At 36.3% G+C, this 26456-nt stretch overlaps 2 protein-coding genes across 3 annotated transcripts in view; one reads left to right on the top strand and one right to left on the bottom strand.

Annotated features, from left to right (window-relative positions):
• Positions 1-1333: 1333 nt before the first annotated feature.
• SOCS4 (suppressor of cytokine signaling 4) lies at positions 1334-19491 on the bottom strand. Its single transcript, XM_019968955.2, has 2 exons — positions 19227-19491; positions 1334-7520 (listed from the first exon to the last, which is right to left on the bottom strand). Exon 2 carries the CDS (start codon positions 7426-7428, stop codon positions 6106-6108), a length of 1323 nt encoding a protein of 440 aa, XP_019824514.1. The 5' UTR covers positions 7429-7520; positions 19227-19491; the 3' UTR covers positions 1334-6105.
• Positions 19492-19558: 67 nt separating this feature from the next.
• The window catches only part of WDHD1 (WD repeat and HMG-box DNA binding protein 1), a 53631-nt gene continuing 46733 nt past the window's right edge, over positions 19559-26456 (top strand). For both annotated transcript variants that reach the window (XM_019968954.2, XM_019968953.2), the window contains exons 1-2: positions 19559-19681; positions 19909-20001. In XM_019968954.2, coding sequence (XP_019824513.2) covers positions 19925-20001 — 77 coding nt within the window. In that variant the 5' untranslated portion in view covers positions 19559-19681; positions 19909-19924. The remainder of the gene's footprint in view (positions 19682-19908; positions 20002-26456) is intronic.

Here is a 26456-nt window from a genome sequence, read left to right as displayed (position 1 = left end):
CTAATACTTTGGCCACCTGATGTGAAGAGCTGACTCATTTGAAAAGATCCTGATGCTGGGAAAGATTGAGGGCAGGAGGAGAAGGGGACGACAGAAGATGGATGGTTGGATGTCATCACCAACTCAATGGACATGAGTTTGGGTAAACTCCGGGAGTTGGTGATGGGCAGGGAGGCCTGGCGTGCTGTAGTCCATGGGGTCGCAGTCAGACATGACTGAGTGACTGAACTGAACTGAAGCCTGGGGAAGACACATCTTTGGATAGGGCCAGTGGTCTATGGAAAAGGATACTAGTGTGACCTACTTTATCCTCATAGAAGGCTGCGACTCAGCAGTGCCCTGCGGAGTCATAGGAATTCAGAAGGAACCGTAAGTCAGCAAAATAGTGCTAAAATGTTTTTGATGTTTTGCTTATCATAGGCGTCATTGTCGGAGAAGGCGGTGGCACCCCACTCCAATACTCTTGCCTGGAAAATCCCATGGGTGGAGGAGCCTGGTGGGCTGCAGTCCATAGGGTCACTAGGAGTCGGACACTGAGCGACTTCACTTTCACTTTCATGCACTGGAGAAGGAAATGGCAACCCACTCCAGTGTTATTGCCTGGAGGATCCCAGGGACAGGGGAGCCTGGTGGGCTGCCGTCTCTGGGGTCGCACAGAGTTGGACACGACTGAAGCGACTTAGCAGCAGCAGGGGTCATTGTGCATTAATCCTGAATTTTAAAGTCACCCAAAAGTTATTTTCATTACTGGGTTTATGGTCAAAAAAATTTATGCCCACATTTAAGTGCCTCACTCTAGTCCTGATCATGTGTGTCCTGATCATGAGTGACCAACAGCCTTCAGCTTTTCCCATATTTCCAGTCAATAACTGAGCACAGTGGGAATTATCAAATTAGCCCATTCCTGTCCCATGTTGGCTCCAACAGGCAACCTGTTGGGAACTAAATCCACAGCCTGGCCTTTTCAGAACTGCACTGCCCACCCTACCCAGTGCTTCCTTGAATTTCTTTTACAGATGTCAGACCTGCAATGTGGTACAAAGACTTCACCACCTTTCCCTGCTTTCTTTCTTATTCTTTGTGTGTGTGTAAGCAGAGTTATAACGACTGGACCACCAGTTAAGTCCCATTCCCCTTTATTCTTCAAAGGTGTCCATTGCCCTTCAATACATCTCTTGTACATTTAATCACATTTTGACATGTTTCTGGAAGACCTAAAATGACACACTAAAGAACTGAAAGGAAAATGTGTAATACAGATTTAAAAATTTCTCCAAGTTGAACGTGTCAGGTAAGGATATGCAGTAGTGTTTTGAAAACAGACTACAAAGCCTTTGGATTTTATATATGAGGTTTTAATTAATAAGAAATGAAAATGTATTCAGATCAATTTATTTGAACTCACATCCAAGAAGAAACATTCAACTTCAGGATTAGAAATAAAAAGGGAAACACTCTACTTTTTAGGTAAGGGGTGGATCATACAAGGCTGATTGATGAGTACTAACAGCTTTGTGAAGTTACTACTTAAACTCTGTATATTCAAGTATATATCTAGTTCATACTTGGTTTATACAGAATTTATCCAATTCTAGCAAAGTCAGCATAATTTAAGTAAACCTCCTTGAGTTTTATACTTGTCTGAAAGCTTAAATTTGATTATAACTATGGCAAAAGTGATTATCTTTTCTTCCTGCAAATGTAATCAACTTTTAAAATAACTTAGGCAAACATCAATTTTACATAAACCTTATTAAGAGTAGGAGGAAATTGCAACTGTTCATCTAATTGCAGAGTCTAAACCATAAATTCAAATTGTACCATTATCTTTATTGTCAAATCAAGTCAAGAAGGCCTTTACAGACTAAAAGAAATGAATGTGAATCTGCAGGGTTCTCTAAGGGGAAACTCTGAAAACCTGTCATCACGTTAGTACTTGACAGCTATACAGAAATATTTTCAAGTATGCTCCAAGGGTCACCTCTTGGACCATAAAGAATTAACCTGCAGGAAGTCAAGTGACATCTATTATCATCTATATTTTATGTGCTAGGAAATTAAAGAGAGAATTGAGTAATGTATTCAAAATTAAAAAGTAAAAAAGACTGTCTTTATTTGAAATAGGAGTCATGTGCCTTAAATTCCTTTTCATTGGATTATATCCATTAGTCTACATTTTTATTTAGAAGCCATAGTTACTTCCGTTTTGTCTCCACTATCTTCATGTGTTAATAGTACACTTTTGTAGTGTTGCTTATTTCTAGACCATTAAAAGAGTAAAACCCCTTGTGCTTTCTGTCCATTCTTCAGAAGTAAAAATGAATGTAAAACTGTCTATGTAAAATGAAGATTGTAAACATTTTTTTTCCCCAAAGTAGAAACAATAATCTGCTTGACTTAAAATCTTTTATTCATTTGGGCATTAAATTACCTAAGCACAATCTACTTTAAACATTGTTTCCCTTGTGTTGCCTCAGGGAATGTTGTATAATTAAGTCCACTTCCTGTGAAATTTCCTCTACCAAAATGAATGTATAATCTATTTGACTCTGATTATAGCTAAAAGTGACAAAAAAGATTTTTAATGAAAACTAAGAGTCTAAGAGTTAGGTCTCAAGATTTTTGTTTCATAGGAAGGAAGCTCTCTATTACATGGATCTATAAAATGATCCAAATTTCAGAGAGACAGGAAGCTGATAACTTGATTTATCTTCTTAATGGCTTTGGCTCATGAATAAATGATAATGGTTTGTTTTTTATAAAAAGAAATGGAATTTGTATAATGAATCCTATTTGCCACATTTGCTCTACTTTTTAAAAAGGATTTCTAATTACTTAGACATTCTTTATATTATTTACAATAAGAAGTCAAAACTTTAACTGAAAGCCATTTTTTGACCACAGTTTGCCATTAGCTAAAATTCAGGAAAGAACACAAGTCTGATCACCAAATCAATAAATCTAGCCACAGGCTGACTAAAAGCTTCCTTTAATCTTCTTCCTATTAGGTCTTCCTTTAAATTAAACCATTCCATGAATTATTTAAGTGAATGGCACAGTTATAGAAAGATCAGATATAATTCTTCATACAAAAATGCTCAGGTAACCTAAAAAAATCCATTCAGCATGTTTCGGGAAGTACAGTATGAATCAAGATGCTGTAGCTTAAAAAAAGGGGAGGCGGGCTTGGGGGTACTCTTGAAAGCTTCAGAGAGAAATAGAAAAATCAAGTTTGTTTCCTGGTTAGTGCAGGATGATTCCCAAAGCGCATTTAAGTGTCTGGTCCAGACTAGCTATTAGCGATTAAGTAGTTCCCTTTCACTGTCAAGGCTTTCCCCTGAGGTGATGCCTAAATTCTTAATTTTAATATTTTATCGTTTCTTTTAGCCCCATCCGCTCTCACCAGTAAGCACTACATTTCCACCATGCTGAATGCTTTCTCAACTCTGAAATTTACACTTTTCAAATGCTCAGTGTTCAACTTAGCTATAAAATTTATATTTATATATCTCCCCACATTGTTCCTCTCAAAATTTATACTCATTTACTTACACATAATTCCAGTAAGTATATTTTTAATGAGTTAATTTCTGAATGCTGAATGCTCTTTCAAATGTGTCCTCAAAAAGTCACTGAGAAAGACTTAACCTTTCTAAATTCCAATCGCTTCATGCTCTAAAGAATTCTTACTCTTCTTTTCCCTTCATGGTAATCAATTCCCTTCTCAAATCTTACATTTCTACTTTCCCGATTTCTTTTCACTGTAGCAAATACCAAAGGAAAAAATACAAACTGTTTCAGAGTAAATGAGTCTCTTTCCTGCTCTCATTTATTAGATCATCTGCTTCAAGGCTATATAAATGGCAGTATTTTGAAAATGTTAACAGCTATCAATACCTTGAAGTTGAAAAAATAAGAAAGCAGAGAAAATATATCACAAGCAACCAGTTTGAATATATGAAAGGCTACTTAGATCTTGATTTTCATATAAATACTAATTTTTACCATTATAAAAGACAGCATATTTTCTTTTTCTTTATAAAATTACCTTTAACAGAATATTCATTAGCTAATCATTCCTTAGGTTTTTCTGTATTGATAAAAAGTTATCTTTAAAAGAAAAATATTTAAAACAATATTGTTTCATAGAAACAGAAAGTCTCAATATCAAATTCTGATAAAAAACTATAATTATGGGTAGAGTCTAACCATACTGTTAATTTTCTTCACCAAAGATGGATGTTTAGGAAGCATTATATTGGTAAATAAGATAAGCTTCTCAGTGATCTACAAAAGCGCCACAAGAAAGATGAGGTAGTATGAGACTGTCCAACTTTTGTAAAAGGGAAATATCATCTTTAGAAGAGATATTTATCCTGACACTGATGTTGTTATCCTGAGCCTCATCACTGCTGAGAGAGGTGCTATTTTAGTAGCTAACCCTCACTGGAACCAAGACAATCTTGAGATCACTTGAGAAAAAAAGATGCTAGAAGATAATGGTAAGAGATTTTCTTGTTCAATTTTGTGATAACTGCTAAAAACTTATTTTAAAGCAATTAATTTTAAATGCCATCTTTATGTTAACAGCAGAACTGTAGGAAAGGGAAATGCTACTTCGACATAAAAGCAATACTTAAGAAACATCTAACTGGGAAATTTGAGTCAAATTTCTTTCAATCCAGGTAGAAACAGCTTCCTACTAGATAAACTAGCATCAAGAGATCAATTTACTATATTAAAAATGCTAATTTGTACAAAGGGGTAGACAACTCACCAGAAGAAGTAACTGTCTAGGAAATTTATTATTGATTCTTTAAAAAAGAAAAGTTAAATAGGCTATCACTTCATTTATATTATATTGGGATAATGTTTTCTAAAAAATGCTTCTCTGTTCTTGAGATGCTAAACTTAAAAATATTATACCCAGTGCCCAGTATTGTTCAGTATGGCATAAGCAATATAGCTCTCAAAATGTTTTCCTTTTTCTGAAGCCATACTAAAGATATGTTAGTTCTGAAAATAGGAATAGTTACCTGAAATCTGAAGATCAAAACCAGTATTAAGTTCCCTGAATACTAAGCTCCATGTTTACTTCTTGAATCCTTATTCAAGCTCAAGTCAAAATAATGGAAAACTACTTAGGTCTCTTTGGTTACCAATGGAAATTTGTGGCTGTTTATAAACTGTGGCATCTCTCCAAAGTAACAGGCTCAGTTTCTAAAAAAGAGCTAAGCAGAAGCAACAGTTCACAAGTCAATACAGAAAAAACCCCAGTTGCTTTATTATTTAGTAATTACTAGTTACTAATAGTAGTATCATTATTTTTAAAGCTTCCAGTGAGAAGGGAATAATACTTATGTTCTGAAGATGGTAACTCTTCCAAGTTTGAGAGAAAGATCTATTCAAGGAATAATAAATGACCATGCCACATTACAGAAGAATAAATTCACCTCTAAGATATCATGTCCTCATTTGATTCTTACTGACCTGATTAATCAAATTTAGTAATTCAGCTTTACAATTAATATTTAAAATGAAAACACATCAAGTTTGATTTGAAGCCATTTTGTTAACTTTTAACATCCCTATTAGTAAATTACAACACACACAGCTTTACCGAAGGCTTTTAAAACAAATGAAAGGATGATGTGGAAACTATATCTTATGTTAGGAATGCCAATGACATAGGTTAACAAAGCGTTTTATATGTTATATATAGGAAAAGAAACAATTATTTTTAAAGAAAAGTATGAAATACAGATTATTTAAATGTGTTTGCAATGCCTACAAACTTCAAATATCCCTGGATCATATTTAAGTTACAATTAAGAAAAGAAAAAAATTAAGTATACAATCTACATGGTAAAAACAAAAACCAAACCTGGTCAAAAATATCCATTAACCCCTAGTGTGTAACCATTATTATTGTTCAACAATTACTGTATCCTAATAAAAATAAACTGATCTGCAAGTAAAATTTAGGGCAGAAGTTTATTTTGGACTTCAACTGCCCTTGTAGAAAAATTCAAAGTGGTATAATAATAAAAATAAAGTATTAAATGAAAATACATATATAACCACTCCCTTGTTCCTACCCTTTTTCTAGCATTGTTGTTCTGGTGCATCAATCCTGAGTACTCTAACTTTTGATTTATAGTGATATTCCTTCAGATATAATTTCATGGAAGAAGGAATTGGAAGGGCATCAATGCCATCGTAAGTTGTACAGTTACAAATAACTGTTCTGCATATATGCTGCAGGGAAAAGGGGAAAGTCCGAATTAAAGGAGTGGATAAAAGTGGTTCGAAGAACATACAGGCACTCGGGTCCTTGTAATGCTCTAGGAGCCCAGTAATGTCAGGCGAATGGAAGACACAAGGATCATGTGCATCAAAGCTAAAGTTGTGATTCCACTGTTCAATTCTAGCGTGAAGAGAACGACTATAGCGTCTAAAACTAACAGAGAATAAATAGTCTTCCTGTGCTGAATCTCGCAGTAAAAAGGTGCCTTCTGGTTTTCCTTCTAGTAGAGCTTCAGCTGCATATTTATCCATAACACCCCAGTAACATGGATTATTATTGATCTGAAGGAGGTCTGGTACAAGACAGTGGACATAATCAATCTGAGTATGGTACTTGGGAGGTGTTTCCAGTTGCAGGATTTCTTCATCAATTTCCCATTTGGGTTTGTTTCTTTTCCGGGAACTTGTGCAAAGTGTTATAATTTCATCATCTGAATCCATGTCACTATCTTCTATGCTGTTATTTGAAGCCAGGTTCACTATAGAGTCAGTCCCAGGACCACCTCTACCCGAAGAATTGTTACTGGTTATGACACAGGGCTGAACACTGGTATGTGAGAAGCAGCTGACCTCTTCCATGTTTCTTCGTTGTTTTAGCTGACCATCCCTCAATTCGCTCTGAGACAAGTCTGTGCTTACCCATTCATCTGATTTGGGACTTATAGGAGCAGTGTGTCGTTTAATAAAATGCCACCTAAAGGCTAAATCTGATCGAGGTGGGAACGGACACTTATCTAACATGAGTTCACTGATATGAATTTTTCTTTTAGATGGAAGCCCTGAAGAATGCCGACTACTACAATTCTTTATTGGAAAACACTGCCCCACAGCATCTTGCAGTTTCTGTTTAAGAGATCGGCCTAAAAATCTATGCCCACAGGAATGATCTAAATCCAACTCGATAGATGAACAGCTGTGCTTCCTTTCTTGGCTCCTTAAAGGAACTTCAGTTTTCTCGATAGCACTCACTGTTTCAGCATCTGAACAACTTTCACTCTTTTTTGACCAAGATAACTTCTTTCCACTCCACACATAACCATCCTTTCTGTCAGCACTTCGACTCCGGCTAGTTTTGGGCCTTACATCTACATTTTTACTATTACTTTCACTATTTTCTGCCATTTTAACAAACTGTCCACAAATTCCAGTGTTATAAAGAATGCTTTTTCAATTTTTCCAGTAGAATATTTCTTCTGGGTACTTTCTGGATGTATCTAAGGAAAAAAAATAAAGATCATTAATTGTCATTAACATTGCATAGTTTATATATCAAGTCCCAATTATATACAAGATGAAAAGGGATAATACACTTTTTTTTGGTTTTTTAAAAATTAATTTATTTTAATTGGAGGCTAATTACTTTATAATATTGTAGTGGTTTTTGCCATAGATAATTAATATATTTTTCAAAAAAGTACTGGAAATGTTGGAAGGCAGTTCCAAGATACTTTGTTCTCATTTAAATAAACTACTTTACCATATACTAATAATTCTATAGTGCCATTGAGTCAAGAATCTGGGTTTCTTTCCCATAGCTACTTTTCAATGTGAATCAAAAAAGCTAAGCATCCTGTCAGCCAAAATATATGTCTGAAATGTTAACAATTTCTGGTTTATTTTTTAATTTCACAGCAGACCAGGGAATTCTTTGTCAGAGATGAGAAAACTATGAGCTGGTATTTAACTATCACTACCCTCCTGGGTTCGATCCCTAGGTTGGGAACCTGAAGAATTCCATGGACTCTACAGTCCATGGGATTGCAAAGAGTCAGACATAACTAAGCAACTTTCACTTTCACCCTCCTTGTAGGCTTCCTCAGTGGCTCAGTGGTAAAGAATCTGTCTGCAGTGTAGGAGACACGGGTTCAATCCCTGGGTCAGGAAGATCCCCTGGAGAAGGAAATGGCAACCTGCTTCAGTATTCTTGTTGGGAAAGCCCACAGACAGAGGAAGCTGGGAGGCTAAGCCCACAGAATCACAAGAGTCAGACATGACTGACTTAGTGACTAGACAACAACAACAACCTTCCTTCTCTCTCGTTTTCTTTTTTTTTCTTTCGTTTTCTTTTCTACTGATTGAAAATATGAACAATTTTAAGTTATAAAAGCTGTTAAGAATTTATTAAATAAATAATCAGCACTGAACAGTAGAAACGTCATGCAAGAATTCCCAACGTAATTTTTGTCAACTCATTTAAATATTTGGTCAATTTCACTATTAGTCTACATGGTGTGTGGAAAATTTGGAATTGGATAAAAATTTGTTATTTTACACACACACATACACACACACACACTTATATATTCTTCCTGATAATTTCAAAAAAACAAAGTTCTATAGGGCAATGCCTTTCCTATGAAATTGGGTAGATAGCCTAAAATTTATAATGTAAACAAATTTTTAAAATTAATAGTAATGATTGGTCATAGATAAAAACTACTTAGCTATTATTAGATGGAATAAGATTTAAGTCCAAGTTTGGGGGGAGGGATTTTATAATCTCAAATATTTTATAAATGGATATTGAATTTTATAATTAAGAAAATCGGTTGTACTCAATATTCTCAACCATCCCAACAGTTAAGTAATGTTGAGAGCTACCAGAATCCATTTTCATAGCAGTAGAGTTTGAAATAAGCATCTGCAATGGCAAATATGATTGGGACGTGCTTAAAAGTATGAACTAATGATAAAGGCTTGCCATATAAAGTTGTTGTTGTTGTTTAATCGCTAAGTTGTGTTTTACTCTTTGCAACCCCATGGACTGTAGCCTGCTATGGTATTTTCCAGGCAAGAATACTGGAGTGGGTTGCCATTTTCTTCGTCAGAGGATCTTCCTGACCCAGGGATTGAACCTGCACCTCCTGCGTTGGCCGGCAGATTCTTTACCACAGAATCACCAGGGAAGCCCTTGTCATATGAAGTACCTGATTACTAAACAAAGAATAGCATCAGGTGATTATACTTATTGTTTTGATTTAGTGAGCTCACTGGTACATAATCATTTAAAATTCACAGAGAAAAAATATTTTAAAATCTAAATTTGAAAGAAACATCATCACTTAGTATACCAAATTATATTTAACAGTATGCTTTGGTTGTTCATTGACTAAATTCCACTGAACAAAAATAAACAGGCAGAAGCTACAGAGTACGCTGAAGAATATGAAGTCATTGATCAGAAAAGTCTCTTATTACTAAGAGCTTACACTTATACTTTTCAAGATTAAAAAAATTAAATAAGCGCCCCAAGCAGATATTTTTTTGTTAATATTACATACTTTCAACTTTTTTATTCAATGTGATAATGTGAAAAGTATATTACGTAAAATTTAAAATATCTAGTGTTTTTATTTACTTTAAAAATATCAAAGAGCAGATTATTAATTCTAAGGTCAACTTTACTCCACTGCATATAAACATGCTCATCTTCCTGTTATCAGAGCTAATTCCACACCTCTGCTCTTGACGACATTCCCACCTTTACCAGGGTCTGCTTTCATCACTCTCTTCAAAAACAACCAAGTCTCCTACAAACTCTTTTGGTGATTCCAATACTTTCTTTAGTTATAATTACTGCTATCCATATTAAATTTCTAAATGAATAGCTGATTTCCCCTCAAAAAGAAAATAGCTTTGGTTTTTTTCTAATTATAAAAGAAATAATGATGCAGTTTAAAAATGGCTAAGTGAAAATCTTTTTGCTCCACTTTTCTCTCAGAAATCAGCCCAAAACAAGGGAAAATGAGCAATAAAAACACAAATCTCATCTTCAATGAAACTATCATGTATCTATAACCTGAGTGACAAAATACAAGGACAGAAAACAGAGGAGCAATGACTGACTCAGCAGTGGAGAGGTTGGTGACACCAGGCACAGAGGCAATGTTAATGAGAAGACAACAGAGCAGGCAAAGTCCAGGACACTCAGAGGCACCAGATTCTACAGAAAGTATGTATGGAGAACAGTTCAGAAAAATGGGGAGCAGGTTGAAAATTTGTGTTAGGGCAGTTAGATCTCTCTGGTTCTTACTCTCATACTTAGAGGAGATAGGATTTTATTATTTGGAGAAATTGAACCAGAAAGGCTCAAGACTTTGGATACCAGACATAGTAAGGATAGATGGGAGGCCTGGGACTAAAATCAGAAAGTTCCCTGCTCCATTCTTCCATCCAACTTCCAGAATTCCAGTGGTCAAACTTACACCTCCCTAATAAGAGATTGGACAGTACTAAACTGGAGAAACAGAATAACCAAAGAGAAAAGATCTATAGATTCTGGTAACTGGAAATCCTCCAATAAAAAGCTGGAGGGACACCCAGGCATTCTGTGAGGCTCATCCATCCATAAGCCATGCCTGCTTACTTGTACTTTCAGACAGCATTGTTGTGCTTCATTTACTCTAGATTATGATAGGTTACTAGACTTTTGAGGAAAGCCTTTAAAATAAACAAATTACTAAAACACAAAGAACTTGGAGGGAAAAAGTAACCATGAAAGTAATGAGAAATAAAATAGATTTTGTACTAGCCATATGACCTTAAAATCTCAGTTTCTTCATCTATAAAATGGAGACACTGATGCTATATATTTCATTAGGCTAGTAGGAATTAAAAGAAATAAGGTATGTAAAATACATATGTAGCTCAGATTCTAAATGGAGCAAGTATACAATAAAGGTTAACATTTCTTTTTTAAAAAAGAAACAGATATTACATATGTTGTTTTATTATAGCACCCAAGACAGTTTTATAGAAATAGTTCATAAGTAAAGAAATCACTGAAATACCTCTGTCTCTAGCCCAGTGCTAACTATAGTTTATGAGCACATATAACTTTCAGGATGATAGCTAACCTTTCAAAATAAAAAAGGATTAATAAGCTAGACATTGCTAAAACTCAACAGACTATGAAGCTAAGAACAATTTGACGTTTTCCACCAGAGACCTGACTTCCAGCCTCACTCAAAACAAGTTTAAATGCTAACAAAACAGATTTATTTTGGCAAGGCTTACCAACCTGTACATAATAGGAGTAATCAATTAAGTATCTCTGGATTTTAGGTTAACTGTTCTTACATATACTATTGCTACAGGTATCCAAAAAATAAAGTGAAAAATACCATTGTCCTAGATGAATTTTCCATACCTGCACTTAAAGAGTTAATGCACAGAAAATCTTCTGACTGGTTATCTTTTGGTATCTAAGCACTATAGCCTTATATAAATTTTACATAGCTATTCTTTTGACAGATGACTCAGTTCATGCTTCAGAAGTTCCACTTTTTATAAACTTATGGAAAAAAATATATTTGGTAAAATATACCATATCAATGGGTTTCCCTTGTAGCTCAGTGGGTAAAGAATCTGGCCCGTAGTGCAGGAGACCTGGGTTTGGTTCTTGGGTCGGGAAGATCCCCTGCAGAAGGAAATGGCAACCCACTCCAGTATCCTTGCCTAGAAAATCTCACGGACACAGGAGCCTGGTGGGCTGCAGTCCATAGGGTCGCAAAGAGTTGGGCACGGCTGAGTGACTAAAACTTACTTACTTACCATATTGATATATTGGCCAGAATGCCACTTAATGTTGTAGTCTTCAAAGTAGGAAGAAAATTTAACTTGTATTTATACTTGTCTAAAAATTAGAAAACTCTATTAATATTGAATATATGATTGGCAATGTTCCCATTACTCATTGTGAGATGGGTACTTGTCTGATGAGGTGCTTTCTGGGGGGGAGGAGTGGGAGCTCCAAAAAGCTAAGTACTTGATGGCAACCCTCTCCATTTCTTTGTGCACTTTTAGTGGATCACAACTGCTTCCGTGTTGTTGGAATACCTTTGTGGATTATATTATCTTACATAAGAGAATCTTTACAATATTTGTGAATAGACATGACCATGGAAATTCTATTAACACAAAGTTTGCTAGTTATCTCAGGGCAGAGTTCCATCACTCAGTTGTTTCCAACTCTTTGTGACCCCATGGACAGCAGCATGCCAGGCTTCCCTGTCCTTCACCATCTCCCAGAGCTTGCTCAAACTCATGTCCACTAAGTCAGTGATACCATCCAACCATCTTGTCCTCTGTCATCCCCTTTTCCTCCTGCCTTCAATCTTTCCCAGCATCAGGGTCTTTTCTAATGAGTTGGCTTTTTTTTTCATCAGGTGGCCAAGTAGTGGAACTTCAGCTTCAGCATCAGTTCTTCCAATGAATATCCAGGACTTATTTCCTTTAGGAATGACTGGTTTGATCTCCTTGCAGTACAAGAGACTCTCAAGAGTCTTTTCCAACGCCACAGTTCAAAAGCATCAATTCATCGGCGTTCAGCCTTTTTGTGGTTCAGCTCTAACATCCATACATGACTACTGGAAAAACCATAGCTTTGAATAGATGCACCTTTGTTGGCAGAGTGATGGCTCTTCTTTTTAATACTCTATCTAGGTTTGTCATAGCTTTTCTTCCAAGGAGCAAGCATCTTTGAGTTCCATGGCTGCAGTCACCATCTGTGGTGATTTTGGAGCCCAAGAAAATAAAGTGTGTCTCTGTCTGTGCTCTTTCCCCATCTATTTGCCATGAAGTGATGAGACTGGATGCCATGATCTTATTTTTTTGAATATTGAGTTTTAAGCCAGCTTTTTCACTCTCCTCTTTCACCTTCATTAAGAAGCTCTTTAGTTCTTTGCTTTCTGCCACAAGAGTGGTATCATCTGCGTATCTGAGGTTGTTGCTATTTCTCCCAGCAGTCTTGATTCTGGCTTGTGCTTCCTCCAGCTCGGCATTTTGCATGATGTACTCTGCATATAAGTTAAATAAGCAGGGTGACAACACATAGCCTTGACATACTCCTTTCCCAATTTTGAATCAGTCTGTTCCATGTCCAGTTCTAACTTGCTTCTTGACCTGCAAACAGATTTCTCAGGAGGCAGGTAAAGTGGTCTGATATTCCCATCTCTTTAAGAATTTCCCACAGTTTAGTTGCTAATATTATAAGACAAGTTATATATTTTTCTTTTTCAAAATGACAAGTGTTCTTAGTTTGATGACCTTTATTGGGATAATAAGCAGCTCTGAGAAGTTACTTAACAGATACATTAAAAAAAAAGGCAAGACAAAATATTTAACTGGCTATTTATGGTTTAGGTAACATCAGAATTACTACTGAGAAAGTAACTGCTTTAAAAAAAAAGGCTATGGAGAAAGCTTTTTAGAAAAAGAAGATATTCAGAATTCCCTTCACTATTACATGATTTTGTTACAATGAGATAAAAATGTATATAAACTCTTGCATCTTTACACTTAAAACACATGGCAGAAGATCTAATCTCTTCTGAAAGTTGCATTAAACCAAAATGCACAATATTAAAAAATTCAATTACATTTCTCTCAATAAAAATAACATTAATTTTTAGTGAAAAAAATTTATTTTTAAAGAGTAAAAATGAGTTTTAAAAAAACGTTCTGGTGTCTTGCCAAACGTTTGTCTATACACATAAAGTCTGAGTGTTAAAAAACAGTGTAAGGTTCTGAATCTTAATGAGTCCCCTCAACCCTATCATTAATAGTTGGAGTTTTACATAAACTTTGTAAAAATGAAGTAGAAGATGAGATACAAAGTGAAAAAAAGAAGTGGCTTTACAACCATTTTTATGTAGTATAGAAATCAAAGATGATATCTTGAAAAATGTTGACAAATCAACAGTCTTTCTTAGTAACTGCGAAGAAACTTTTCTTTTTTTAAGAGAGTCAAAGAATTACTTGGGAGAAGGTTGCTTTGACTCTTGATTCAATAATTTTTTATGAAGGCATCTAAGTTACAATACCTTGGGGACTACACAGTGACATTTTTAAAATTATTTCTTCTTAATGAGGAAGTGGCAAGTGTCTAAAGTAAGTTTATATAAAAGCCTTTTTCAAGAAATCAAGTTCCCAGATTCACTAGCCATTTGATCCCAGGTTCTACAATCAACTGCACAGATAGCGATAAAAGATTGAATACCCAAAGTGACCATCCTAGACTAACAACAGATTTAAATGACATTTAGTTAGTTCTCTTGAATAAGGCTGGAAAGATGATTTTAATTCAAATTTCCATTGAAAACTGTTGTAAAAGTTAGTAAATAAAGGGTTAAACCTCATTTATCTAGAAACTTCATTTGTATTCTCTATGATGTTAGATAACAGAGGATTATTGTATATATTAATTAGTCATTGAACTACTATGTCCACAATGCTGATGTCTATTTAAGACCAGAATTCATGTAAGTATTAAATTTGACCTTATAAAGAATAATTTACTATACTATATAAAGAATTCCCAGATAAATTATTATTCTGGTAGTAATTTCCTTATTAAATCTATTATTCCAAAGTTTACCTGCTATTATGTGTCCCAAAACTCCTTGAATGCATTCTGATCATAGTCCATGATATTTAAATTGGATTCTGTGGGTCAGAGTCCTTGATATTTGATCATAGGCTAATATTTGTGTTGGATTCTAAGGAAACACTTAAGAGTCCACAAATGGAATATACTGGATAGTATATGACAGATAAATTCCTCAGAATGTTAATCAAAAAACATGAAAAATGTTTTTTTCAAATGTTTAAGAGAGAAACATCTGAACTATAAGTGTTTTTTCCTCATTACCAAAGCAATATAGGTTCATTTTCCAGTAAATATTTTAAAGTACCTCTTTTTCAATGCTAACAAGCCATGGCTCAGGGGACTTAACTGATTTGGAAAAAGAGAAAACAAAACACAAATAAACACACACTGATTGGCACCACTATACCCTTTCTTCCCTTCTCCAAACATTCTTCACTTAATTTCCTACATTTTGCTTATACCAGTGTTCCCCAATCTGAACTTCTGTGTACACTAGTGCTAAAAGGTATTAATACGTGTTCTATAGAATTGGAAGTTTCATTATCAAACTAGTTTGGAAATCACTTCCCCACTGAAAGATAGCAAAAGGTTCCAAGAGGTCCTTTGGTTAAGAAACCTGATTAGGCCACAGTTTCCTATACTTAACTCAAAGTAAACCCTTTTTGTGGAACAAACTGTGGAAGAAACATTAACTTGGGCTAAGATTAAAATGAAGGTACATTATGGTATGCAAGCTAAAGAGAAATGTCTAGGACCTGTCACTGAAGAGGGTTAATTTAGGGTGAAGAGGGAACAGGAAACTAAAGGCTGGCACTACAAACTTCTAAAAGCACAAGAACCTTAACAGAATTTTAGAAATCAGAATGCTTAAGATACTTGATTGTGACTCTCAGAGAATAAATTGGATTCTACAGATATATTTTTTTCCTTTCAATTTATAATTCTTTAATTATAAAAATAATATATGCATATTTTAAAATATAGGAAACATTCAGGAAAGTTCAAAAAGGAGGGGAAAAGACTGTAATTCAATTACCTAGAAGCAATCAATTTAGACATTTTGGCCAATTTCCTTGCAGTCTTTCTTCCTATGAGTGTAATTTGGTCTAAGAGAAAGTTTTTAAGTTTTAAAGGTCCCTAAAAAATTAACAATCTAGTTTTTGACTATATCATATTTAAAAATGAAGCATGGTGCAGATGAAATAGCATGACTTGCTAAATCATTAAACATGATCTAAAATTCAGACTCTGTCACTTACTAGCTGTCTCTCCTGAGTTTTAAAATCTCATTCAGCTTCAGTGTTCACATTATTAAATCTGGATAATGCCAGCTGCCTCATGTTTTTACTGCCAGGGTTAAAATGTATGAAAATAGCATACATTGAGCTTAATGAGAATATGTATTACATTCTGCAATATGTTATGTTTTCTCAGAACCTTCCATGTAGAATGAGCTAATTTCAAAAAATAAGAGCTAGGAAAGTGGCAATAAGGAAAAAGAATGAAAGGAAACACAGGCTACATAAAAGGCTAGAAAATCCACACAAAAACATATCTCAAAAATCTGAGGCTGAGGATGCTTCATCATTTCTGAAATATCATAAAGCTCTTTCTATTACTCCTGATATTAAACATGCTCTTTTTAAAAAAGTTTTAAAGTTTCAAGTTCTTGAAAAATATTATGGGTGTAAATAATGAAACTTAATTATAAAAAATCTGTAGTTTCTTACAAGCTTAATAAATCAATTTCAACAGAAATAGTAGGCAAAGTTTTTTTCTTTTAACTGATCATAGATTCTTCTTTTCATGGCTTTATGATAATTATATATGCTTACATTTAAGCCTAGGTAACAAGTTTTACATACAAACTAGTATAATGTTATTCTAGACTTAAAATTGCCTTCATATTCTGATAAAACTAAATTCTAAGTTTTATGGCAACAGTTATGACTTGGAGAGCCAGTCTGGCAGACTACTTGGATCAGAAGTAAAAGATCTATTTCTAGTTCTGACACATGGTTAGGTGTGTGACTTCTGACAACTCATCACCTTACTGAGCCTTGATATTTTTTTATTGATAAAACAATGATTATATCTATTTTGCGGTGGTAAGGATCCACTGTCATTGTAACAACACAGGAGTCAAATACTAGCTGTCCTTAGCCAGTGGAATTGGGTAGGTTGAGAGAAGGTCTTTCACTGTATTCACTTTAATACCTTAAAAGTTTATACATATGCAAGTATTATTTACCCCCAAAATAAATTAAATAGGCTGGTAAGTTTGACACTTTCAGAGATACAAACATCTTCAGATTTCTAAACTGTCTTAATATTTTTTTTACTCTGTTCTCAGTTTTGTTATTACTCTCTTCTTCTAACCTTATCTTTCATAAGATTAATAATTTTTATATCTAATACATATTTTATTAAAAAAGGAATTTTAAACATTCCTCCCATAAGGCAATATTGATAAGCCTCCTGGATAAACTAAGATTATGTGATATTATTATTTATATAGGTAATACTGCCACAGTAGAATGGTAATATACTCATGTTTTCTTAGCCTATTGTCCTTGAGAACAACAATATTTGTGAACCTAAGGGTAGTATCAATGGTCACCACAGAGCAAAGCTAACTAACCTTCACTGCAGCTGAAGCTGCGACCTTGGCATCATTTACAGTGAGTTCATTTAGCTATTCACTCCTATGAGACATGCACTGCTATGATAAATTCATTTGGAAAACTCTGACAGCCACATCAGTGGCAGACAACAGCACTGGTTTCTTTTTTAAAATCTACATTATCTTAAATCACCAGGCAATGTTTACTAAGATTCAAGTTATACACATTTCATCACCACACCATTGTCTTGTATGTATTAGCTGAATGTTTGTTTCCCTCAACAACATCATGAATTAATTGAAGACGTTAAAATTCTTTTTAAAATTTGACTGAAAAATGGAAATGTGACAACACATTGGCAAAAGCAAGAATACACCTTTTAATGTTCAAAAAAATTTACTGAATAGTGATTCAAACAACTCCATTTTGAATGAACCATTAAATGCCCACCCAAAGTACCCCATTAATAACACAAGACAATTTACTTTTATACATTCATGAGTATCTTCTATCTACTATAACAATTCTATGGAAATAGATGTCATCTTCATTTTAGAGATGAGGAATCTGACGTTCAGAAAAAGTAAAGAAGCATATTCAAGGTCACACAACGAGTAACTGTGAGAGTCAAAATTAAAATCTAGGTTTGTTCAGCTTTAAGGCCCAAGCTTATTCCATACATGTTAAATCTGTAAAAAAACAAAGCAAAACATATACATATACACATTTTTCTTTAACCTATGAATCAAATGGCTTGATTGCTAAGGCAGAGTTAAAGGAGAGAAGCGCGAACACCATTCATAGTTTTAAAGTCACATGGTGTTACAGATTTTATAGTTAGAGCATTTGATACCTACAAAGCTTGTTCCAAATTTGCAGATTCTTCTTATGCTGAGCTCTGAAAAGTACTACACTGAAATATATTATCGGACTTCGTCTCGAACCCCATAGTCAATGCAATGATATTTACTTGGATTAAAAAAAAAAACACCACAAACTAGAAATCGTTCTATCTAAACAATGAAACATCTCCGGACAAAAATTAAGTCACTCGGAAAGAATCATCTCAGGAATCTTTTGCTCTTGTGTAAAAACAATAGGTTGGTTATTTCCCCACAAATCCCAAGTTCTTTTCAGCCAATCACTCTTCATTTGGAGCCTTAGTACTTAAAGCAACACCTTACACAATGCCAACGCGGTAAGAACAATACCACGGTTTGTCTAAATGTGTTTGCAACTTTCCCCAATGAAACTAGACTGAAAAACAATGGGGAAAACTCGACAAAGGAAAAACGTTTCACTTATGTCATAATCAAAATCCGACTGAGATTAGAAGGTGGGTACCACAAAAAAATATCAGTTGTGAAGGTTTTCATGAGAGATCGGTCTCCCAACATGGAGATCGTGAAGATCCAACCAAAGCATAAATTTAATGGCCAAGACCTTAGCAAAGACTGCAAGGATCCAATGAAGTATTCAACAATACACTTTAGCTCTTCTTTTATAGATATAAAAGAAGATATGCACTTCATTGAACTTTAGGTGGAGTCTGAATAGGGAAACACGAATTACTTCAAGGGACACATGTACAATGTCCTATAGAACGAGCATTAATGTACCAGCCGCACCTCCAGGAATCGTGAACTGAGATTAAGTCTTCTCCCCTTCACCGCTATAGAAATGACAAGATGAAGGCGTCGAGGATGCCAAGATTAAAGGCTTGAAAAGGGTCTCGTCTTCCTTCTCTTTAAAGAACAAGCCCAGACATTTCATTCTCTAGCCCGGTCCCAAGGAGGGGCTGGACCCGTTCAGGGACCCGGATATGGCTGCCAGTGAGGAGCGCCAGCAAAGTAGAAGCAGACCCCGAGAGGGCAAGGCCAAGCAGAAACCACCCTTCCCCCACTCACCTCTCGGAACGCAGTTTAACAGGGGCTATCCTTGTAACTGCCGCCATCACCACCGCCATCACTCTGGGTATTCGCTGAGGTGGAGAAGGGAGGCCCAGCCACTCCGGCACCTCATGTAAGTCCTACGAGGCGATTGTCGGTCTGCAAGCCCCCATCCTGAGGTGCCGGGTTCTCATCGCAGACATCGCACTCACCGCCTCCACCTGCTCCGCCGGCACCGCCACCACTTCCGTGTTCGGCTCCCTCCCTTTCTTCCTCACTCCCCCAGCAACCGGCTTTTTCCCGAGCGGCGTGCGCGCCGCTGACGCCACCGCCCGGCGTCCCGGGTCTGGACCGCGCTGGGAGTGGGCGGGCCAGCGCAGGCGCAGTGTGGGACCACGCCGAGCGCGGGAAGCGCCGGCGCCGGCGCTCGCTCCCCCGTCCCTTTCCTCGGCTGTGGAGGTTCGGTCCTCTAGGTGAGTCTCCCCTCGCTGGCCTCGTCCGTGCGGCCCATCGAAGACAAGCGTGTTCTCTTCCTGCCTATGTCGGACGGACCCTTCGCTATATCCTATTTGCGCCCCTCGGGTGGGGGTAAGGGGCTGCCGAGGGCGTGTCCCGCAGAAGACTGACCTCCCTTCTTTACGATCAGCCCCCGGCTTTCTTGTCCTTTAAAATAATACTAACTTTTATAAAACATTTTCAGATAAGTAAAGGAAAAAATGCCTACCACACAGAAGCCCATGAGATACGGACACACAGAGGGACACACAGATGTCTGTTTTGATGATTCTGGGAGGTAAGGTACTTTGAGAACCAAAAACGAGGTTTCAGGTGTGAATATTCGTTATTATTCTTTGTCATGTAACTAGTGCTGCGTAAAATGGCTCATCCACATAGAAATAAGGTTGAAATGCAAAATGGCACATGTGTCGTCCATAGATTTACTGTTTCATTCAGCCCAGCATGGTTTTAGTATATCAAGAAAGCTAAGGAGTGTGAAATCTTACTTCCAGAGGAATTGGAAAGATACGAGCTTTCCCCCACATTCCCCTTTATGCCTCTCACATTATTAGTTATTTTGCCAGAATGCTAGCTGCCTGATTGTCAAATTTAGTGTTTAATTCAAACTTTTTGGAGGGCCTTTTGTGATACTCTTTGCTTTTTAAAACTGTTTGAAACTTTTTGATAGGCTTCCCCCGCCCCAACGTATTTCCTCTGCTTGATTCCTAATTTGTGATATTTTGTCAGGATTATTCAAGTCCCTTGGAGGGGTATAATCCTAATTAACAGTCTACACTCGGAATAGGAAAGAGTTTTACTTGAGCCAAACTAAAGACTATAGCCCGGGAGACACAGATTAAAGAAGCACTTGAATTGTGTTCTGTTGAACTACAAAATGAAGGAGACTTATAACAGCACAAATTGCAAAATTGCATGAGTAGTTTGTCAGAATTATGATTGGTGTGGGCAAGAAGTAAGGGTGCTTGTTAAGTAAGGATTAGTTGGAGTCCAGTATGATTGTATAGTTATAAGGTTGCAGTTGGCAGCTGCTAGCAGATACTGTTTTGAGAACAGCTGGTGATATCCTTGAATCTGATACAGTTCAGAAAATTCAAATTCTCAGCAATTCAGGAATGTATTTGAAACCATATCCACAATGGCCACCCAGCTCTAATTTGAATGCCTGAGTTACAATTAGTCCATTTTAATTTTTCAACATATTCTTTTTTTAATCGGTTAAAGCAGGTGTACAGTGTATATTTGACAGGCCATAAGGCAGGTTGGCAGTGGCACCCCACTCCAGTACTCTTGCCTGGAAAATCCCGTGGACGGAGGAGCCTGGTAGGCGGCAGTCCATGGGGTCACTAAGAGTCGGACACTGAGCGACTTCACTTTCACTTTTCACTTTCATGCATTGGAGAAGGAAATGGCAACCCACTCCAGTGTTCTTGCCTGGAGAATCCCAGGGACGGGGGAGCCTGGTGGGCTGCCGTCTGTGGGGTCACACAGAGTCGGACATGACTGAAGTGACTTAGCAGCAAGGCAGGTTGATATAAGTAGTATGGAGTTTAAGTTAAATCATGTATAAGCCACAGTGTTTTCCCCATATCTCACTGTGTGAATATCTCTCGCATCTTCCCTTTTAGCTTTCTGAATTCCTATGCAGCACTGTCCAGTTGTGTGGCTTCTGCTGTCACTCCTGTATTGGTTGATTCACTGAGAAAATATTGCATGTCTACTCCACTGGGTGCTAGAGATAAAATAGTGCAAACAAAGCACAGTCTTTTCCCTCATTGACCTTAAAGTCTTTGTAGATTGACAGAAACAGAATACAAATTAATTGCAAAAAATACATTTAGAATTACAGTTAGAGTTATTAAGTGATATGTGCAGTAATAAGCATATAGGAGGGGAAAGTTGGCCTAGTTTCAGAAGGGAGGGATCTCTGAGGAAGTACTTCTTGAGATGAGATCTGAAGACTGAGTAGGCATTAAGAAGGATAAAGAGATGGATGATGGTGGCAGTGGGGTGGTGATATTGGCATTCCAGGGAGAGGGAACACTGAAAAGTTCCAGTGGGGTTAATTCCACAGCGTTTTTGAAAGTCAAAGTGAAAGTTGCTCAGTCGCATCTGACTCTTTGTGACCCCATGGACTATACAGTCCATGGAATTCTCCAGGCCAGAATACTGGAGTGGGTAGCCTTTCCCTTCTCCAGGGCATCTTCCTAACCCAGGGATCGAACCCAGGTCTCCCGCATTGCAGGCAAATTCTTTATCAGCTGAGCCACAAGGGAAGCCCAAGAATGCTAGAGTGGGTAGCCTTTCCCTTCTCCAGCAGATCTTCCCAACCTAGGAATTGAACCTGGTCTCCTGCATTGCAGGCGGATTCAACTGAGCTATCGGGGAAGCCCACTACGTTTTTATTAAAGGAGTGAAAGAAAGCTAGCCATGCTAAAGTGTTGCAGAGATTGATGAGAGTTGAATTTGTGAGGGTATTGAGTAGGCATCCGGTTCAAGGCCTTCTGGGCTTTTTATTAAGGAATCTAATTTTTATCCTAAAAGCAGTAGGAAGGTATTAAATATTTGAAGCAAAGAAATGTGATCTGTCTCATTTTTGAAAAGATACATACAGGATGAAATGGAAAAGGAGCAGAAGTGGATACAGAGAGACTGTTAGGAGATATCTGTATTAGTTCCATTGAGTGTGATGGAAGCTTGGACTAGAGTAGACATGGGTATAGAGAAAAGAGAATGCATTCAGGAGATATTTAAAAGGTAAAATCATCAGACTGGATCAAATACTAAGGATGAAGGAGAGGGAAGTGTTTGGGATAAACTGCGTTTCTGGATGTTTGGGGAAGTAATTGGCTATTCAGAAATAACGCAAAACATATTTGAAACGGAGGTTGTGAAGTGGAGAGTGTGAGTTTGCATTTGAACCTAATTAGTGTAAGATTTCTTTGAGAAATCCAGCTGGAGATTTAGTACTTCCCTCAGTTGTGTCCAACTCTTTGCGACCCCATGGACTGTAACCTGCCAGGCTTCTCTATCCTGGAATTTTTCCAGGCAAGAATACTGGAGTGGGTTGCAGTTTCATTTTTCAGGGGATCTTCCCGACCCAGGGATCAAGTCTGTGTCTTCTGCATCTCCTGCATTGACAGGTGGATTCTTAACCCCATTGCCACCTGGCAGTTAGATAAATGGGTCTAAAGCTCTGAGAAGAAACCTGAGGTTGAGATAGAAATCTGCATCTTTAGGTGATAGCTCTTGGAATTCAGAATTGTGGTCCTGACTGGAAATCTCAGTGTGGGGATTGTCAATACGTAAATGATATTTAACGCTATAAACTTGGATGAGATCACCTTGGAAAGGAGTCGGTTTTTTTTTTAATTATGAGACTATGATAATACATTTACAGCAGACTTGGAAAATACAGAACAAAATAACATAGTTCCTCTATGTATTACAGTTATTTTTTTAAGTAGATAAATTAAGATTTTAGTTGGATTTTCAATATCAAACTCTCAAAAAATAATAGGATGAATAGACAGAAAAGTAGAAGTATATAGTAGACCTGAAAAGCACTTTGAACCAATTCAACATAAGTTAAGATTTATACTATTTTCACACAACAGCAGGATACAAATTCTATTCAAATTCACATAGACTGTAAACTGGAGACACAGGAACATATCCAGGGACATAAAACAAGGTACAAAAATTACATGGTCTGAAGTTTTCAAATCGTATGGAGTCTGTTCTCATCACTGTGGGATTATGTTAGAAGTCATATCAAAAGATATTTGAAAATAACCCGCATATTTTCGAGTGCAATGTGGCATTTACCAAGAAAGACCTTTGACTTAAGCCATTGAAAGCCTCAATAAAGTTAAAAGACTGAAAAAAACACAAGAGGGTGATTACAGAGAAGAAAGCATTTAAATGAGAAGTTAATATCAAAAATACTTAAAAAACCCCGTGTATTTGGAAATTGTCCACTTTTAAATGATGGGTGTATCTAAGAGGCCATAATAAGGAAAATTAGAAAATATTTATAAGAGTACAAATGAAAAGAGAATTTATCAGAATTTGTTGCACGTAGCTGAAGCTGTTCAACGCAACTAAATACAATGTAGAATCTTGAATAAGGCATGAAAACAAATAATGGACACTAGCATAAAATTTTGTGAAATTTGAACAAAATTTGTGCTTTATAATACTATGTCACATGTTATTTATTTATTTTTTTTACAACATAGTATGTCTTTATATTCTCAGAATTGGATTAGAAGTTTCAAGCCTCATTCAGAATTTTTTTTTAAATCACTGAGATAATAAGCTTTATAGACTTTTTCCACTAATACTAGATGCTAGAGTAAATGGAACTATATCAAAGTTTTGAGTGAATATAAATTAGAAATCTAGCATTCTATACATACTTAGTCAAACAAGTGGAATCAAAATGTCATAAATTTTTAGACAAAAATTCATAAGTTTTCTAATATATATATTATACATACTACATATATATATAGGTATACAAATACTACATTTGATAAAGGTTTGAGAAAGAACAACAACCAAAAAAAGAGAAATTAGAAATCATAAATGAAATGGGAGTACTGAATATGAATTAGAAAAAGTAAAGGATGGAGGTCCCGGCTGGAAATCTCAATGTGGGAGTTGACAATATGTAAATGATATTTAATGCTGTGAACTTGGATGGAATCATCTAGGGAGGGAGTGAATGTATTTTTTTTTAAGAGATTGTAGGTCTAAGCCCTGGGCACTCCAGAATATTAGGATAGGAAGAAGGAGAAGGAGGTGTAGCCAAAGAGATAAGAAGGGATTGCAAGAAAAGTAGAAAATCAAGAGACAAGAATGGTATCAGTAAGCCAAATAAATATTTTAAGGAGGAGGAAATACACTATGGCAAATTCTGCTGGTGGGTCAATTTGAGAGTATTTTCATTTGTTTTGTTTTTTAATGGAGTGGTAAGAATAAAAGCTTTGTTACAATGATTTAGGAGAATAGAAAAGGATTGGAGTTTATGAGGATGATACTTAAAGAATAAGAGTAGTGGAATAGGAATGTGAAGTCAGGAAAGGTGATCTTTTAAGGTGAGAAAGATTACAGCATATGTTTCAGTGGAGAGGACCCAAAAGAGGGTTAAGCCAATATTAGAATAAAAAGAAGGAGACTGGCTATGGTCTTTGAGTGGAAGAGAGGCACTATGGTAGAGTAAAAAGCAGTAGGGATTGGCCAGAGATAGGAGCACGGTCAGTTTTATAAATAGAGGAAAGGAGCACCTAGAATGAATGTGGAGAACATGTGGATAATTTCTGTAGACTGTTTCTGTTTTCTGAGTGAAATAGGAAAGTCATTAGTTGAGAATGGATAGGAGGTAGAGGTTTGAAGAAAGAGGAGTAGATATGAGATAGATGGTTAGTAGAGAAGGTAAGTTGAATGAACTAGGGAAATGTAATTGGATTACAGGGCAGCACTAAAGGCCTAATTCAAATTAATAGTTACGAATTTAGATTGGGATGAAATAATCTAGTTCTGTGTTTCCTTCAGTTCTATTTAGTTCTGTAAGTGCAAATTTATTAATAGGCAGTGAGTTGGATGTTTAACCAGGGTTGGGGTTTTTTTTGGGTAGACAAAGTGAAAGCCAAAGGATTTATTTGAGTGTAACACAAAGAATTCATTTTAGTGACAATGTGAATCTGAACTAGATTAGGAGGTATGTGAGAATTTGAAGGAATGAGAAACAGTGGAAAGGTACTTTCATTAGGTTGTAGATAGACTTGTGATAGAATTTAAAAATTGTTGGAGTTAGGATATTAAGGGTATAAGGTGAAACAATAAGTGATTAAGATGCTTGAAACAGATTATGAACCAATTGCAGTGTTGATAAAGACAAAATTTGAGTCTGACATGGGATAGAGGACAAGATCAAGTATCAGGAGGTTTCATCTACATGGATATTGAAAATACAGAATTGCAGTAGGAATAGTGTTAGAGAATAATAAGGAGCCTTCTGCTAAAAATCGTTAGGGAACAAGGGATTTCTCTTGAAGAATTTGTAGCTGGTCTGATGACAGTTTCAGGCTTTTTTTTTTTCCCTGAGAGTAGGGTGTGGCGATAGAATGGACGGGGTAATAACGTGGGGTCCCAGAGGGATGGATATAGAAAAGAAGTCAGCCACCACTTAAGAGGGCTGAAGAGGAAGCAGTGTTCTCAGAGGAATGTTCAGAAAAAAGCTGATTTTGCTGGTGCCTGACCATGACTCTCATGAGGCCCACTGGAAGGGTTAGGAAGGGGTGGTTAGATTAGGGAAAGAGCATTGCTGTGGGAGAGAGGATAAAGGTGTGATAGAATTAGTCCTTTGCTTAAAAACTTATTGTGGATTTCTTCATTTATCATCTAACCTAGGACACCTTTGAGAATGGGAAGAAGGGTTTCAAAATAAAGTACAGTTTTTTTTAATTAATTAGTGATTGGCAAATTGTTCTTTTTAATAGATCTGTAACATACTACTATTCAAAAACTTTCAAGACAATTTTTTTGTAAAAAAGTTGGTGACAAAACATTAAAAATTTTTTTATCAGTTAACACCTGTTGTCTTTGAAAAGAGGTGTTATGTTATATCAAGAAAGGGTTGGAGAGGGAGAGATGGATTATCAGTGGTTGTCTTGCAGATTTACCTAAATGTTGAGGTGAGAACTCTGTTCACGGCACTTGTTACAC

The sequence above is a fragment of the Bos indicus genome, chromosome 10, assembly GCF_029378745.1.
Source record: "Bos indicus isolate NIAB-ARS_2022 breed Sahiwal x Tharparkar chromosome 10, NIAB-ARS_B.indTharparkar_mat_pri_1.0, whole genome shotgun sequence".
Taxonomy (NCBI): domain Eukaryota; kingdom Metazoa; phylum Chordata; class Mammalia; order Artiodactyla; family Bovidae; genus Bos; species Bos indicus.
Note: the sequence above shows the minus strand (reverse complement) of the source record. Positions and strands in the feature narration are given on the sequence as shown.